The sequence below is a fragment of the Coregonus lavaretus genome (assembly GCF_964263955.1).
Source record: "Coregonus lavaretus genome assembly, chromosome: 24".
Taxonomy (NCBI): Eukaryota; Metazoa; Chordata; class Actinopteri; order Salmoniformes; family Salmonidae; genus Coregonus; species Coregonus lavaretus.
In genome coordinates this window covers 35,522,506-35,541,347 of record NC_140011.1, presented here as the reverse complement: position 1 = coordinate 35,541,347, position 18,842 = coordinate 35,522,506, and the positions used below count along the sequence as shown (strand labels likewise).

General features: G+C 43.4%; 1 protein-coding gene across 6 annotated transcripts in view; it reads right to left on the bottom strand.

Moving 5' to 3' along the window:
- The window catches only part of LOC311099705 (pleckstrin homology-like domain family B member 2), a 32,234-nt gene extending 18,793 nt beyond the window's left edge, over positions 1-13,441 (bottom strand). For 5 of the 6 annotated variants that reach the window (XM_084140439.1, XM_084140442.1, XM_084140441.1 and 2 more), the window contains exons 1-4: positions 13,198-13,441; positions 11,081-11,173; positions 10,694-10,874; positions 9,849-10,031 (exon numbers count right to left, since the gene is read on the bottom strand). In XM_084140439.1, the coding sequence (XP_083996565.1) occupies positions 9,849-10,031; positions 10,694-10,874; positions 11,081-11,083 (367 nt within the window). In that variant the 5' untranslated portion in view covers positions 11,084-11,173; positions 13,198-13,441. The remainder of the gene's footprint in view (positions 1-9,848; positions 10,032-10,693; positions 10,875-11,080; positions 11,174-13,197) is intronic. The other variant, XM_084140443.1, reaches the window with a different exon arrangement.
- Positions 13,442-18,842: the final 5,401 nt, after the last annotated feature.

Here is an 18,842-nt window from a genome sequence, read left to right as displayed (position 1 = left end):
GGGGTCATCATGCAGACAACAGGGCAGCAAGGCAGAGCAAAAAAACAGATATGGAGGATTTTTTTTTTATACACACCATTGGGGAATCCCAATTCACAGAGAAGGCCTCCTACACATTTGGGTTCTACTCAGTGTGTGTGTGAGTGTTATATGACTGGCCTTCCACTGTAACTACATCTACTTTGTTTAATCAAATCAAATCAAATTTTATTTGCCACATGTGTAGTAGACCTTACAGTGAAATGCTTACTTACAAGCCCTTAACCAACAACGCAGTTTCCAGAAAAAAAGTGTGAAGTAAAAAATAGATAAGTAATGGTATACAGTTGAAGTCGGAAGTTTACATACACTTAGGTTGGAGTCATTAATACTCGTTTTTCAACCCCTCCACAAATTTCTTTTTAACAAACTATAGTTTTGGCAAGTCAGTTAAGACATCTACTTTGTGCATGACACAAGTAATTTTTCCTAAAATTTATTACAGACAGATTATTTCACTTATAATTCACTGTATCACAATTCCAGTGGGTCAGAAGTTTACATACACTAAGTTGACTGTGCCTTTAAACAGCTTGGAAAATTCCAGAAAATGATGTCTTGGCTTTAGAAGCTTCTGATAGGCTAATTCACATAATTTGAGTCAATTGGAGGTGTACCTGTGGATGTATTTCAAGGCCTACCTTCAAACTCAGTGCCTCTTTGCTTGACATCATGGGATAATCAAAAGAAATCAGCCAAGACCTCAGAAAATTAATTGTAGATCTCCACAAGTCTGGTTCATCCTTGGGAGCAATTTCCAAACGCCTGAAGGTACCACGTTTATCTGTACAAACAATAGTATGCAAGTATAAACACCATGGGACCACGCAGCCGTCATACCGCTCAGGAAGGAGACGCATTCTGTCTCCTAGAGATGAACGTACTTTGGTGCGAAAAGTGCAAATCAATCCCAGAACACAGCAAAGGACATTGTGAAGATGCTGGAGGAAACAGGTACAAAAGTATCTATATCCACAATAAAACAAGTCCTATATCAACATAACCTGAAAGGCCGCTCAGCAAGGAAGAAGCCACTGCTCCAAAACCGCCATAAAAAAGCCAGACTACGGTTTGCAACTGCACATGGGGACAAAGATCGTACTTTTTGGAGAAATGTATTCTCGTCTGATGAAACAAAAATATAACTGTTTGGCCATAATGACCATTGTTATGTTTGGAGGAAAAAGGTGGTTCTTGCAAACCGAAGAACACCATCCCAACCGTGAAGCACGGGGGTGGCAGCATCATGCTGTGGGGGTGCTTTGCTGCAGGATGGACTGGTGCACTTCACAAAATAGATGGTATCATGAGGAAGGAAAATTATGTGGATATATTGAAGCAACATCTCAAGACATCAGTCAGGAAGTTAAAGCTTGGTCGCAAATGGGTCTTCCAAATGAACAATGACCCCAAGCATACTTCCAAAGTTGTGGTAAAATGGCTTAAGGACAACAAAGTCAAGGTATTGGAGTGGCCATCACAAAGCCCTGACCTCAATCCTATAGACAATGTGTGGGCAGAACTGAAAAGGTGTGTGCGAGCAAGGAGGCCTACAAACCTGACTCAGTTACACCAGCTCTGTCAGGAGGAATGGGCCAAAATTCACCCAACTTGTGGGAAGCTTGTTGAAGGCTACCCGAAACGTTTGACCCAAGTTAAACAATTTAAAGGCAATGCTACCAAATACTAATTGAGTGTATGTAAACTTCTGACCCACTGGGAATGTGATGAAAGAAATAAAAGCTGAAATAAATCATTCTCTCTACTATTATTCTGACATTTCACATTCTTCAAATAAAGTGGTGATCCTAACTGACCTAAAACAGAGAATTTTTACTAGGATTAAATGTCAGGAATTGTGAAAAACTGAGTTTAACTGTATTTGGCTAAGGTGTATGTAAACATATTTTTTTTTTTTTACATTTTAGTCATTTAGCAGACGCTCTTATCCAGAGCGACTTACAGGAGCAATTAGGGTTAAGTGCCTTGCTTAAGGGCACATCGACAGATTTTTCACCTAGTCGGCTCGGGGATTAGAACCAGCGACCTTTCGGTTACTGGCACAACGCTCTTACCCACTAAGCTACCTGCCGACTTCAACTGTAGTAGGCTGTATATTAATAACTGATAATACCTGTAATAAGTTTTTCTAATAAAACATTTTCGCAACAACTAAATCCTCTATTAATAATCTGTCTGCTACAGAGAATGGCGGTGTGGCACCTCAGATAACCAAACACCCAGGGCTCAGGGAATCCCCCTCTAAAAAGCCTCTTCTGAGAATAGTAGCCTATCCCTTTTTGTCTAATTGAGTAACCACATAATGGCCACTAAGGACATGGTTATTTTGGAGAAAATATTTCATAATTAGGGACCAATGCGCAGGCCGCTCGACTTCTGCATGCATCTATGCTATCTCCCAATCACATAAAAAAAACACGAGTGATCAAGTTACATAATTCTTAGAAATAAATAGGACTATTGCTATTACTGTTTATTTTTTCCCAAGGAGTACCAAACGACTTCGGGGAAACGGTGCAAGAAGTATCAAACCACTTCGGGGAAACGGTGCAACCATATGAAAATGATTAAGAAAAGCGCACTCTCGGCCATTTAGCTCTAAACAGTCCCCTAAAAGGTGTGCGGCTTATCCTACTACTGAGTCCATACAAAAATGCACTTCCGAGTATTTCAATCGCTTTCAAATAAAATAAGAACATAAAACTATTTTGCGCGCAACTACTTCACAAACTGGACATAACCAACTAAAACCATGCATAGCCTAAAATTGAACAATGAAACCAAACAGGAGTTCACGAAAGATTATTTACTGGTTAAAAAAGTTATTATCCTGCAAGATGAGGTGGGAGAACGCTGGGTGAAACAGACGCATCTTCTCTGGAGCAACCGATAGGTTTCTCCAAACTTTTGAGAACGTCTGAGATGTCTTTGTTCGGAGGACGACAACTAACCTTTGTGTGCTGTCCCATTCAAACTGTTGAGCCTTGGTGATGGACGGAACTCCTCTGCCTTGGATTAGCATGACAAAGGGACAGAGACACTTCCCTCTGCTACCTTGACGAGTCCTCAGACACTCCTCCCCATTCTCAGACGGAGCCCTAAACCTGGCGACTGCGCAAGTCTGGTTGGCTGATTTGGGTGGTCGCAGACGCGCCAAATGGGGAAGAGGAGGGGGCTTTGGTGGGACGGGGGAGAGGGGGGCGGGTAACGGGGGATGCTGTAACCCCACCCTAAGAGACAGTTCGAGTTTATAAACGTGGATATCGATTTTACCATTCAGCATGCTTTTGTGGCACAGTCGATACAACGCAGGGCTACGGGTCAGAAGGCTGAGGGTTCGCCGACCACCACAGACGAGCTGACTCTCCCTGCTTGTTTCATTAGGCCTACACTACGATCAGAGCCTGCTGCAGACAATGATCAGCTAGGGGGGGGGATCAGATGTTCAATATTTTTATGCCATATTTATAATTACATAAAATATGTGCAAAAAATTTTCCACCAACAGGTTTCTGTGCCAATGCACCACACAACCAATAAACAAAGCATATCGACTTCGGGCGCTTCAATATTATGGTTTGCATTTTCAACACCACAATAAATAGACTGTCAATCTTGGCAAACAGAAAATACATCCCTTCCTACCTTGTAGGCCTACCCATTTTTACATTTACATTTTAGTCATTTAGCAGACGCTCTTATCCTGAGTGCATAATTATTATTTTTTATACTGGCCCCCAGTATCAAAGCTTGGCTTGACAATCTCCTAATGTCATTAAACTTTCTGGTGTTTTGTAACAGAGGTCTCTTTCCATTCATCAAATGGCAGCTGCACAGTTTGGATTAATTAATTGATTGATTTTATTTGTCAGTAAAAAAAATATACATATATATATATATATACACACTGTACAAAGATTGCACATTAAAGTCGGGGACTTATTTCCATTGTGCGTAAATACTTAGTGCACGTAAAAATAACTTTTGTGGGTAAATTCCCATGCACCGAATAAAAAATACAAGTTAAATGGGTTTCCATCGTATTTTTAACTCTAGGCCTACTGATGGTTTTGTCACAAAACATTTTGCGTAGCTTTAGCGAATGTGCACAGTCTGCTAGGCTATTGGCACGTGGGCTCTAGCCGACAGCTCGCAGATACAGTACGGGTATAGCAGCTCGCAGATACAGTACGGGTATAGCAGCTCGCAGATACAGTACGGGTATAGCAGCTCGCAGATACAGTACGGGTATAGCAGCTCGCAGATACAGTACGGGTATAGCAGCTCGCAGATACAGTACGGGTATAGCAGCTCGCAGATACAGTACGGGTATAGCAGCTCGCAGATACAGTACGGGTATAGCAGCTCGCAGATACAGTACGGGTATAGCAGCTCGCAGATACAGTACGGGTATAGCAGCTCGCAGATACAGTACGGGTATAGCAGCTCGCAGATACAGTACGGGTATAGCAGCTCGCAGATACAGTACGGGTATAGCAGCTCGCAGATACAGTATGGGTATAGCAGCTCGCAGATACAGTATGGGTATAGCAGCTCGCAGATACAGTACGGGTATAGCAGCTCGCAGATACAGTACGGGTATAGCAGCTCGCAGATACAGTACGGGTATAGCAGCTCGCAGATACAGTATGGGTATAGCAGCTCGCAGATACAGTATGGGTATAGCAGCTCGCAGATACAGTACGGGTATAGCAGCTCGCAGATACAGTACGGGTATAGCAGCTCGCAGATACAGTACGGGTATAGCAGCTCGCAGATACAGTATGGGTATAGCAGCTCGCAGATACAGTATGGGTATAGCAGCTCGCAGATACAGTACGGGTATAGCAGCTCGCAGATACAGTACGGGTATAGCAGCTTGCAGATACAGTACGGGTATAGCAGCTCGCAGATACAGTATGGGTATAGCAGCTCGCAGATACAGTACGGGTATAGCAGCTCGCAGATACAGTATGGGTATAGCCCACATGATGAGGATTTATTGTGGACAAAAGTGTGAGATTATTTGTATTTGTCAAATTGCAGCCAAGCATTGATCATCATGTCACCAGAATAAGACCCTCGATATTTATTGAAAGGAGCATCAAGCTCATCACCGTGCACTTTCACCACCCTGTGAAGTTCATCACACTTTATTTAATCTAGCCTAATAAATGGCATGCTTTCCCTGTCGTGACATGATTTATCCGACATGTAGGTCTACTTTACTCGCATAAAACGGTCGGATGTAAACCTGGTTAATGTAAAGCCATTTTGAGAATGCTGGAATTATATTTAGGATGAATGTGCGCATGCCTACAGGATATTTTTGAAGTAGCCTAATCAGATTAAAGCATTGTGTCTGGTTGTGTTTATGCCATATATAAAATATAATACACTTTAAAAGTTAAATGACAAATATTTAGGTTGTACGTGCGTGAGGAATAGCCGCTCAGATTGAATAGGCAGAGTCGCGTTAAACTTTCCTGAATAACTGGGCCTGCCAGGTGCATATGTGGCCACATTATTATAGGACGACCGTGGGAGAATGATGATCTGCAACAGACAGCACATCTCAGTATCAGAATTAAAAATACAGCCAGACTGGCCTTCTACTGTGCCTTTCTAGACCTTATAAACTGTCGAGAGTAGACCCGCAACTGATCCAAATGGAATTAAACATTCAAATCACAGGGCTTTTGCGCCGTTATTCAAATGACATTCTCCCTGCAGCCTAGAGTATAATTTTTTACTCACTTGAAAACAATAATGCAATTATGACTTATATTGTGGTGTTGTAGGCTAGTCTAGGACGGATACTTGTAATAGGGGAGCTTTTTGAGCTGCGTGCAGGGGCGGTGTGTTCAATAGGGCGATATGGGCGACGCACTGCCAAACGGGAAAAGGAAGGGATTTTTTTTCTAATCAATTATATCACGGCAACAGTAGTTATCAGTGTTGTAATCTAGACGTCTGATCTGCCACAGTGCCACTAAATGTCCAATCAGGCTAAAGTCGTGCTTCAAATGCCCCCCCCCCCCCCTTTTGGGGCGATTTCAGTCAGGTTGAAAATCGCCCAGAAGTCTGTCATAGACTCCCATGTAAAATCTATTTTTTTCAAATATCAGAGCTTTCAATACAATCTCTATGGGTTTCTGAGGGCTTGCACTTACGCGCTTTCGTCATACGTAAAATAACCATGAACGTAACTAAGAAAAGAGCGGGTAGCCTCGTCAATCAATTCACTACTACTATCAAAATGGCTAGGCTTCAGTGCAACTCGATTGTGTCTTTGAAAGAAGTTCCTTTTTGTCGGCGAACAAATGAAGATAAATTGGCAACGAAACAATTAGGACCTCCCAGACCAAATTTAATAATTCAACAGGTTTCTACTAAAGGGGGGAAGTCCTACACCCGAGGATTTTCCAAAAATTGGTACGAACGAAAAACCTGGCTAGCAGGCTGCGATGTAGCTAATGCAGTCTTCTGCTACCCCCTGCTTACTCTTTCACCCTGAAGGCGGCACGGCAGACAGCACCGCTTGGACAGCGACTGGTGTGTAACGGACATGCACCATCTTTCAGGAAAGATTAAGAAACATGAGCTGTCAAAGACCCACATGGATAGCTGTTTGAGATTGTCTGCTTTGGGGAGAGTGAACATTCCCACTCAACTGGATGAGGGATACAGGCTAGCTGTCCTCCGCCACAACGATGAGGTTAGTGTTGATAATCACAAGTTTACTGGAGAACTGAAACTGACAAGGCTGACAAGATAGGACCCTTTTGTCCATTGTTATTGGATAGGAACAGAACTTATAACCAGCTCCTGACCTAAATAGATCTTAGCACAACATTTTACTCAACATATCATATTCCATATTCACTATAACAAATATATTTACTACGACATTAGCAAGAACCGCCACATCCTCAGCCGGCTAATCCAGTGTGTGAAGTTTTGCGGAGTGTTTGAGTTAGCTTTGCGAGGCAAAGATGAAACTGAGGGCTCCACCAACCCTGGTAAGCCAACACTTTTGAGATCAGTCAATAAATGCTTCTGGTATTGACTTATATGCTGCCCCTGTCTTCATGTTGTTGCTGGACATATCTTTTTTAAAATGTGTGTAGGTCACCTAAATCATCAGAAAAATTGCCCCCCCTGAGAATTTTTTCAGGAGCCGCCACTGGCTGCGTGTCTCATAGTTCTTTCATGCGCAATGATGCACCTGGCCTCTCTGCTGCCTATCAGATATTCCTATTTGTTCTTGTGGATTCATATTGAAAATTGATGCAGCTTTGAATGCTTTTGTGTGTGTTATGATTGCTAGCTAGCCTATTGCAGATATTGACAAACGGTCCACCTACCACTATAGAGCTCGCCATCTTGTAGTCCTAAAACCCCGAAATAAGTTACCTCTGGTTCGTTCAGCCATCCCTATGGGAAAATGAATAGGGAAAGAATAGGGTTTTGGAATAAATTAGAAAATAAGGTCTGAGGTTAACACAGGCTTAGGAGATCTTATAAGTTTTGTTCTTTGCGATAATAGCAGTCAGTTAACATGACCTTTATGAATGATGAAGCCTTTCTGTAATGTATGTTTTTATTATTACAAATTCTTCAAAATTAACAAAAAGTGAAATTACCAGATGAAGATTATCTCATAGAACAAAATGTATAAGATCTCCTAAGCCTGTGTTTGCCAGAGACCTTATTTTCGGCGTTTGTCCCAACAAAATCCTACAAAACACTATTCATTTCACCCATAGGCCTTGTCCAACGAACCATGGCGAAGTTAGTGCCTACAAAAAGACACCATTACTATTTCTCTCTATTGACACTATGAATGGTGGACAGAGGGCAGGATAGACAGTTAGACTGGTATATACTGACCTGTGGTATAGTAAAAGTTAGCATGGAAAAGCATAGTGCATAAGGGAAGTACCAAAACACCTTGATATAGGGGAGGCGCCAGCAAATTTGGCTAGGATGGAAGAAATTATACAGTAAAACCTGCAAAAGAGCGAATGTAAACCAGGGAAAAAATGCACTATCCTCCCCTGTGCCCAATAAAACACCACACAACCCTCGCCAAAGCAAAAAAAAACCTCCCCTATTTTGGACCCCCCCCCCCCCCCCCCCCCCAGTACATTTAGAACGGTCCCTAATCGATCCAAGCTGATAAAACAGTCCAAAGAGCAATGTCTAAAACAAAATCATCAGCACATTACGCACATCACTCAAGTCTCTAATCAGTGCTTTTTCCTTGTTTATTTCACACCTAAATAATGTAGACCACTGTATGTTTCCCCTAGGGCATTAAAAACGACATTAACCAGTTAGAGCTACTACAATTGTCCTGTTAACAACAACTTCCAAACTGACTGCTACACTTGGTTGAAAACAGTTAACAGATACTATAAACACTAATACCTACTGCTAACATTATAATATAACTAACATTAAACTGATACAAAGGAGCAGTGACTGTCCAACACAGAGACGAACTAACAAATTAATGACTGTCATCTCTCAGAGTGTGGACCGTGGGATAGTGTGTATGTGTGTGTGTGTGTGTGTGTGTGTATGTAAGTGTGTGTGTGTGTTTGAGGTGTATTTGTAGAAGTGAAAGTTAGGCAGTGGAAGGCAGGGGTCTCGGCCACTGCTGAAACCCTTCAGGCTCTGCTCTCCATCACACTCACAACTACGGTTACATCATGGGGTGGGGGCGCTGGAGTGCAGCCCAGACCAGCTGATTACTTCCAGACGCTGCTCTGGAGTCTTTGTTGAAAATCTCTCTCAACACACACACAGACTCACACGGACTCTCTCTCACGCGCACACGCACACGCACACGCACACACACACACACACACAGACTCACACAGACTCTCTCTCACGCGCACAGACACACACAGTATTAAACACACCAAACCATTTTTTCTCTTACACACCAATGATGCAGAGATGATGAGTGGTGAACAAGTCGATGTGGAATGTTATTTCATACAGTGTGTGGGAAGGAGGGGAGCGAATACCAGATACGTACCATGCTTAGTATCTTTGCTGAGAAGCGTTTGTGTGCCTAGGAACTGCGAGCATAGAAACTATCTCTATCGACTACTACCCCTTCCACTGTAAATACGTACCTGGTCCCACACAGGCTAGGGAGATCCCAGTGAGAATATATATATTTATACTCTGGACTCCGACATTGCTCATCCTAATATTTATATATTTCTTAATTCCTGTCTTTTACTTTTAGATTCGTGTATATTGTTGTGTATTGTTAGATATTACTGCACTGTTGGAGCTAGGAACACAAGCATTTCGCTACACCTGCAATAACATCTGCTAAATATGTGTATGTGACCAATAACATTTGATTTCATTTGAATAGTGGAAGAGGAGTTGGTGTATGATTATCTCCAGTATTACTCCTAGGGAGAGTCTGAGTTACAGCATGTGTGAAGTCTCACCCCACCAAGCACCTCACCCAATCTCAATAGGGCGGGCCTACTGCCTGGCCTGATGGGTAACTGACCGTCGACAGGAAATCATTCATTCTTACAGTTTAGTTTCCTAACTCTACAGGAGATGACATCCTTAGACAAGACCGGAGGGGTTAAAATCAGCCTAAACTATTTCTACCTCACCTCAATCTGATACTTGTATCCGTCTGTACGTTTGAATATGAACCACTTAATATGTGTGTATGTTGATGACAAGTGTGTGTGTGGGTATGCGTGCATGTGCATATGTGAGTGTGTGTATTACAAGTGTATTACCTTGTGTCAGCAATGTTGGCTTTGAGACATGGACACCATCAAGTGAGCACAGGTTTCCGGCAGGGTCAAGGGTGATGACTCCTCCCTTGTTTATAATACGACAATGCTCCGCCTCTATACCCAGGCCCTCAATAGTGATGTCCTGAGGTACGGACGCATCCTGTCGGCCGATTCGGGTTACGCCTGAAACACAGAAAAGTCTCGTCATTGAAAGCTACTGTCTCTGTAGCATCCCATTTGAAACATCAACATACGGCAGATAGCCTAGCGGTTAAGAGCATTGGGCCAGTAACCAAAAGGTCACTGGTTGGAATCCCAGAGCCGGCAAGGTGGAAAAATCTGCTGTACTGCCCTTGAGCAAGGCAGTTAACCCCAACAACAACTGCTTCCCGGGCTCGGATGACGTGGAAGTCGATTAAGGCAGCCCCCCGCACCTCTCTGATTCAGAGGGGTTAGGTTAAATGTGGGAAGACACATTTCGGTTGAATGCATTCAGTTGTGCAACTGACTAGGAATCCCCCTTTCCCCTTTCTTTCATGCATACAGTAGTGCTGGTCATAGAACCTCTAAATATAGCACTGGTTAATTTAAAAGGCATGAAACTATGCGCTGATATTATGGCATTCACACAGCATTGCTAAGTCAAATTGTCCTGGGTCTTAGCAGCCAAGAGACACCCACACCAGGGTACTTGCAGTTCAGTGCCTCCCTTTGGGGAAATACAGGATGTCTACAGAACTGTGTTCGTGTTCTCTAGATATCAACTGGCCTTTATTTACATAAATGCATCTGGGTTATTTCTTTGTGTGTGTGTGTGTATGTGTGTGTGTATATACTGTGCATACCTTCATTTAGGGGCATAAGTGTGATGGCAACACTGAGCCGGCCACTGCCCAGGCCGACCAGGTGAGGTGTGGTCGCCTGCACCTTCAGGCCTCCTCCAGTCTCCATCAGGTCGAGTGGTGGCCTCTTTGGGGAAAGAGAGAGTGAGGTAGGGTCCTGGAGTGCTGCTGTGAGACCCGAGCTCTGACAAAATAGAGAGTGTGTGTGTGTGTCACAGGAGGTTGGTGGCACCTTAATTTGGGAGAACGGGCTCGTGGTAATGGCTGGTAATGGTTTGATATCATTCAATTTGCTCCTTTCTAGCCATTATTATGAGCTGTCCTCCGCTCAGCAGCCTCCACTGGTGTGTGTGTATTTGTGTGTGTGTGTGTGTGTGTGTGTGTACTCACCATGGGTGTAGATAGACCTTGCTGATCAGACTCTGCCTGGGACTGGCTCTCTGTACAGCTGCTTGTGTCTGAGTCCTAGAAACCAACAGAGCCCTAGAGTAGACCCAGACACACACACACAGACACACACCCAGACATACACAAACAACCCTCTGAGAACAGATGGATGTCATAGGAAGTTCCAGAGGGAGACGGCCTTACATCAGGATGGAGAATGTGGTGGGAAAAAAGAATGGGAGTGGTTCAGGAGAGAAAATTAGGAACAGATTCAGGGGATTTTGAGAGAGGGGGAGCAAGACAGAACCTACAGAAAGAGAAAGTGAGAGAATTGTTGAAAAAATGTAATATCAATAGAATAGAGAAAAAGAGAGTCAGTAAAAGTAGCAAAAAAACAAGTAACCCGTAAAATTGAGGAGTGAGGACAAGTTATTAAACTCAGACTGACAAATCACAATAATCCAGCGGAAATTGATTAGAGCTTAAACTAATGTGAAGTGTTAATCCCACTGCTCCAGTCTCCTGCTAGTTTCTAGGTATGTTCTTGTGCTCCAGCAATTGTGAAAACTCATGCATTTCCTCTCATTGAAAGCTCACGTCCTGTATGTGGTCACTGGTAATACCATCATATTATTCCCTAATTTCAGTGGCAGTTGGGACTTGGACATTTCCACGTTAACAGAGTGATGCTGAGAATCATATTTTTCAAAAACACAAAAAACACATTTACTTGAAGAACAGTGCAGATGCAAAGTTTGGTAAAAGAATGACAGCACAAACAGCACAAATGTCATCCTATTACCAAACTTTGCATCTGCAAGTACATATATATTTTTTTATGTTCTGTGGAAATTGTTAAAAGTAATCCTTGTGCATAGAGTTGTATGGTTTGATTAACTTTGCAACTGTTGGTTTTTGTTCGGCATACATTTTAAAGTGAGTCTCAGCTTTACTCTGTTACCGTGGAATTGCCCACTACAAGCTAAAGCCACAGAAAATCAGGACACTTCAAGAAGTTAAACACTTTTAAGTTAATATGGCAATCAGACAGTGGATCACAATACAAAAGTGATTAATATTCCCAGGAGCACATCGGATCAGTAAAGTGATTAATACTGTATTGTCAGGCCATTTTCATGAATTTCAAGAATGTTCAGAATACAGAGGCATGCATGCCCAGAATGCAACACTGTCAGAGTGTGAAAATAGTGGCCTCTTTACCAAGCTGAGTCTGGTCTTTATACAACATCCCCAGATCACCCAAATCTGTCTGACACCACGCTGAACATAGACGTTTCCCTTGGTTAGTAAAACACAGAGGGAATGGCCGCCTAGGGTCAGTGTCTGTGGTGCAGTTCACAAAGTAAACATTGCCAAAGAAGTGCATGCCTGTGTAAAACTTGTCTCCCTCTAATACAGTAAATCTCTTGGATTCTGCACCACTTTGCCACTCTTTTAAAAACCCACCTAAGCAGAAACAGATTGTGTGTTCCCTCAGCTGTGTTATTGCAGGTCAAAACACCCATGCTGTGTTTAGGCTCTGGGAACAAGGTCATGGTCCAGAGTGAATCTTAATAGTGGGCTATTGTCTGAAAGTCCATCATGAGCTCAGGAGGGGAATGACACAACAGGGCAAATGGTCACTATATATCACTATATCTACCATCATTTCCCTTCAATAGTTCAAGAGTCAGCTCCTGATCTATATAGTTTTAATCAATTGGTAAAACGTTACATCCTCCACATGTATTCAAAGTCATTCCTGTCCTAATGACCATGGACATACAGTTCTGTTTATAGTATAAATACCATCAGAGTGCTGTCTCTCACATCTCTCCTCCAATGGAATCCTAGTAACAGCTCTCCCCTGGAGCCAGATCATAAAATGTTTCGAATACATACATTCGAAACTGCTGCTGCAAGTCACATTATTCAGAGCGAAAACAATGTAGCAATTGTTACCCGCAGTGTTTAGGATTACAACTTTTGTAGCCTACTATCAGAGACTGTTTAAAAATGAGAAAATAACTAACAGTGTAGGAAGCAACGTTATTTAAAAAAAATCAGCTATAGCTTCAGACCACCATGATCACTTGTAAAGTTGCAGGAAAAATACGTACCATTGTTGAAGTCGAACTGCTAGCTTCAGTCATAACTCCCGAAATGGACATTAATGCCAAATTAATCTGATTACGAGGAGGGCATCTCTTTACAGGGCGATACACTGTTAGTTGGAGGGGGGGGGGGGTCTTCGTTGCCATGAGGGTCTCGACTCTCGACAGAACATTCCCATGTCCAAAAGAAGACTGTGGCATTATCGGTGGAATGAAACTTGCGGATTGTCATCTCTTCTGGACGGAAGGATTTTTGTAAACAGGAAACCCCCCCCCCTCCCATTAAAGACATTGAAAAACTTTCTTTGGCCAGTGCCAGCCGGAAAACAAAATGTTCCTCAAAAGTTATGAAGTGCTTATTATTCCCTTATGGTGGAAGGTTCGAGTGATACTGTGTAACCATTAATGACTATGAACAAGGTTGGCCCAGCAGTAGGAGGTTTATAAGCATAGGAACAGAGGCAGCCATAAGGAGTCACCATTAGGTTATAGCCTACTGTGGAGTTCCACAGGTCCCATTTAGGGACAGATCGAAATTTACTAGGGGAGGGTTGTCAAACTGTTTATTTTTTTTGCTTTGGGGAGGGTTGTGTGGTTTTGGGGGGCACAGGGAAGGGTAGTGAGTTTTTTCCTTGGATTAAATTCACTCTTCTGCTCACATTTTTCCTATAAACAATGGCTTGATTTACTTTTGATATTACCCTAATAAAGTTTAGAAATGTTTGTGAAGGTTTGGTATGGTGTGGCTATTATTAAGCTTTAGCTACTGCAGGCCTATGATATGAAGGCAATGCGCCCCGGCGCTACAACTGACTCCGACAGTTGAACTTGAGGTGAGGAAGACTGTTTCAGGCCTACCAGAGTTACTAATATAATCTAACAATATAATGCTTATCTTCATACAAAATATTTGGATCGGAAATTTACGAATTATCCTCCTTCTGTACGTCTACATCTGTATAGCAGACGCAGTAGCCATCTGACATAAAGAAATGCATGTCGGTGTTGTAGCATGCCACCAGCATATCTCTATCTCTCTGGGGTTAGGCCTAAGCTTCTCTTCCTTATATATATATATATATATATATACACTACCGTTCAAAAGTTTGGGGTCACTTAGAAATGTCCTTGTTTTCGAAAGAAAAGCAATTTTTGGTCCATTAAAATAACATAAAATTGATCAGAAATACAGTGTAGACATTGTTAATGTTGTAAATGGCTATTGTAGCTGGAAACGGCTGATTTTTAATGGAATATCTACATAGGCGTACAGAGGCCCATTATCAGCAACCATCAGTCCTGTGTTCCAATGGCACGTTGTGTTTGCTAATCCAAGTTTATAATTTTAAAAGGCTAATTGATCATTAGAAAACCCTTTTGCAATTATGTTAGCACAGCTGAAAACTGTTGTGCTGATTAAAGAAGCAATACAACTGGCCTTCTTGAGACTAGTTGAGTATCTGGAGCATCAGCAATTGTGGGTTCGATTACAGGCTCAAAATGGCCAGAAACAAATAACTTTCTTCTGAAACTCGTCAGTCTATTCTTGTTCTGAGAAATGAAGGCTATTCCATGCGAGAAATTGCCAAGAAACTGAAGATCTCGTACAACGCTGTGTACTTCTCCCTTCACAGAACAGCGTAAACTGGCTCTAACCAGAATAGAAAGAGGAGTGGGAGGCCCCAGTGCACAACTGAGCAAGAGGACAAATACATTAGAGTGTCTAGTTTGAGAAACAGGCGCCTCACAGGTCCTCAACTGGCAGCTTCATTAAATAGTACCCGCAAAACACCAGTCTCAACATCAACAGTGAAGAGGCGACTCCGGGATGCTGACCTTCTAGGCAGAGTTGCAAAGAAAAAGCAATTAGCAAACACAACGTGCCATTAGAACACAGGACTGATGGTTGCTGATAATGGGCCTCTGTACGCCTATGTAGATATTCATTTACATTTACATTTTAGTCATTTAGCAGACGCTCTTATCCAGAGCGACTTACAGTTAGTGAATACACATATATATATTTTTTATACTGGTCCCCCATGGGAATTGAACCCACAACCCTGGCGTTGCAAACGCCATGCTCTATCAACTGAGCTACATCCCTGCCGGCCATTCCCTCCCCTACCCTGGACAACGCTAGGCCAATTGTGCGCTGCCCATGAGTCTCCTGGTCGCGGCTGGCTGCGACAGAGCCTGGATTCGAAACAGGATCTCTAGTGGCACAGCTAGCACTGCGATGCAGTGCCTTAGACCACTGCGCCACTCAGGAGACTTGCGAGATATTCAGGAGATATTCCATTAAAAATCAGCTGTTTCCAGCTACAATAGCCATTTACAACATTAACAATGTCTACACTGTATTTCTGATCAATTTGATGTTATTTTAATGGACAAAAAAATTGCTTTTCTTTCGAAAACAAGGACATTTCTAAGTGACCCCAAACTTTTGAACGGTTCTGTATATATACACAACATGACAAAAAGTATGTGGACACCTGCTCGTCGAACATCTCATTCCAAAATCATGGGCATTAATAATATGGAGTTGGTCCCCCCTTTGCTGCTATAACAGCCTCCACTCTTCTGGGAAGGCTTTCCACAGATGTTGGAACATTGCTGCAGGGACTTGTTTCCATTCAGCCACAAGAACATTAGTGATGTTGGGGCACTGATGTTGGGCGATTAGGCCTGGCTCGCAGTCAGCGTTCTAATTAATCCCTAAAGTTGTTCAATGGAGTTGAGGTCAGGGCTCCGTGCAGGCCAGTCAAGTTCTTCCACACCGATCTCGACAAATGATTTCTGTATGGACCTCGCTTTGTGCACGGGAGCATTGTCATGCTGAAACAGGAAAGGGCCTTCCCCAAACTGTTGCCACAAAGTTGGAAGCACAGAATCGTCTAGAATGTCATTGTATGCTGTAGCGTTAAGATTTCCTTTCACTGGAACTAAGGGGCCTAGCCCAAACCATGAAAAACAGCCCCAGACCATTATTCCTCCTCCACCACCAAATGTTATAGTTGGCACTATGCATTGGGGCAGGTAGCATTCTGCTGGCATCTGCCAAACCCAGAATCGTCCATCGGACTGCCAGATGGAAGCGTGATTCATCACTCCAGAGAACGCGTTTACACTGTTCCAGAATCCAATGGAGGCGAGCTTTACACCACTCCAGCCGACACTTGGCATTGCGCATGGTGATCTTAGGCTTGTATGTGGCTGCTCGGCCATGGAAACCAATTTCATGATGATCCCGACGAACAGTTATTGTGCTGACGTTGCTTCCAGAGGCAGTTTGGAACTCGGTAGTGAGTGTTGCAACCGAGGACAGAGGATTTTTACGCGCTTCAGCACTTGGCGTTCCCGTTCTATGAGCTTGTGTGGCCTACCACTTTGCGGCTGAGCCATTGTCGCTCCTAGACGTTTCCACTTCACAATAACAGCCCTTACAGTTGACCGGGGCAGTCCAGCAGGGCAGAAATTTGATGAACTGACTTATTGGAAAGGTGCCATCCTATGACGGTGCCATGTTGAAAGTCACTGAGCTCTTCAGTAAGGCCATTCCACTGCCAATGTTTGTCTATGGAGATTGCATGGCGGTGTGCTCAATTTTATACACCTGTCAGCAATGGGTGTGGCTGAAATAGCCGAATCCACTATTTTGAAGGGATGTCCATATACTTTTGTATATACAGTGCATTCGGAAAGTATTCAGACCCCTTCCCTTTTTCCACAATTTGTTACGTTACAGCGCTATTCTAAAATGGATTAAATAAAACATTTCCCTCATCAATCTAAACACAATACCCCATAATGACAAAGCGAAAACAGGTTTTTTGAAAGTTTAGCAAATAAAAAATTAAATAAAAACTGAAATACCTTATTTACATAAGTATTCAGACCCTTTGCCATGAGACTCAAAATTGACCTCAGGTGCATCCTGTTTCCATTGATCATTCTTGAGATGTTTCTACAACTTGATTGGAGTCCACCTGTGGTAAATTCAATTGATTGGACATAATTTGGAAAGGCACACACCTGTCTATATAAGGTCCCACAGTTGACAGCGCATGTCAGAACAAAAACCAAGCCATGAGGTCAAAGGAATTGTCCGTAGAGCTCAGAGGCAGGATTGTGTCGAGGCACAGATCTGGGACAGGGTACCAAAAATTTATACAGCATTGAAGGTCCCCAAGAACACAGTGGCCTCCATCATTCTTAAATGGAAGAAGTTTGGAACCACCAAGACTCTTCCTAGAGCTGGCCGCCCGGCCAAACTGAACAACTGGGGGAGAAGGGCCTTGTTCAGGGAGGTGTCCAAAAACCCAATGGTCACTCTGACAGAGCTCCAGAGTTCCTTCCAGAAGGACAACCATCTCTGCAGCACTCCATCAATCAGGCCTTTATGGTAGAGTTGCCAGACGGAAACCACTCCTCAGTAAAAGGCACATGACAGCCCGCTTGGAGTTTGCCAAAAGGCACCTAAAGGACTCTCAGACCATGAGAAACAAGATTCTCTGGTCTGATGAAACCAAGATTGAACTCTTTGGCCTGAATGCCAAGCGTCACATCTGGAGGTAACCTGGCAGCATCCCTACGGTGGATCATGGTGGTGGCAGCATCATGCTGTGGGGATGTTTTTCAGTTGCAGGGACTGGGAGACTAGTCAGGATTGAGGGAAAGATGAACGGAGCAAAGTACAGAGAGATCCTTGATGAAAACCTGCTCCAGAGTGCTCAGGATCTCAGATTGGGGCGAAGGTTCACCTTCCAACAGGACAACGACCTTAAGCAGACGGCCAAGACAACGTAGGAGTGGCTTCGAGACAAGTCTCTGAATATCCTTGAGTGGCCCAGCCAGAGCCCGGACTTGAACCTGATTGAACATCTCTGGAGAGACCTGAAAATAGCTGTGTAGCAACGCTCCCCATCCAACCTGACAGAGCTTGAGAGGAGTGGGATTCTACACTGCAGTGAAGAATGGGAGAAACTCCCCAAATACAGGTGTGCCAAGCTTGTAGCGTCATACCCAAGAAGACTCAATGTTAGGCCTACTGCTGCTAGGTAGCTCTCTCTCTGCTCTCCCTCTCCCCTCTGTCTGTCCTTGATTGCAGGAGTGAAGTCTGGTGTGCGGGAGTCAGGGTTCCAGCTGCAGCTCATTCACCATAATCACCTCAGCCTTTAAGACCCGGTCAAACTTACCACTCATCGTCAGATCATAGTCAAGACGACCATGTTAGTCTCGCTGCCGACTCAACCTGTTTATTTTTGCTCTTTGTGTTTTTGGCCTGTTCTATTTACTTTTCTCCTGTGCCACAGATTGTTGGAACCTGACTCCTGCCTCCGCTTCACTCCTGCCACCACCATCCTGCTTTCCACTACCGGACCTCCCTTTTGGACTCACCACGGACACTAGGACATTACGGTACCACACCTGCCCTGACCTGGATCTGTTACCCTCCCTGTAACCTGGACTTGCTCTTCCCCTATTATTGGAAACCTGGACTAATTGAACATTGTAAATAAACCTGTTAAACCTTCTCTGGCTTGGTGTAGTTGTCTGCATTTGGGTTCAAATCCAGTTAAATCATGACACTCAAGGCTGTAATCACTGCCAAAGGTGCTTCAACAAAGTACTGAGTAAAGGGTCTG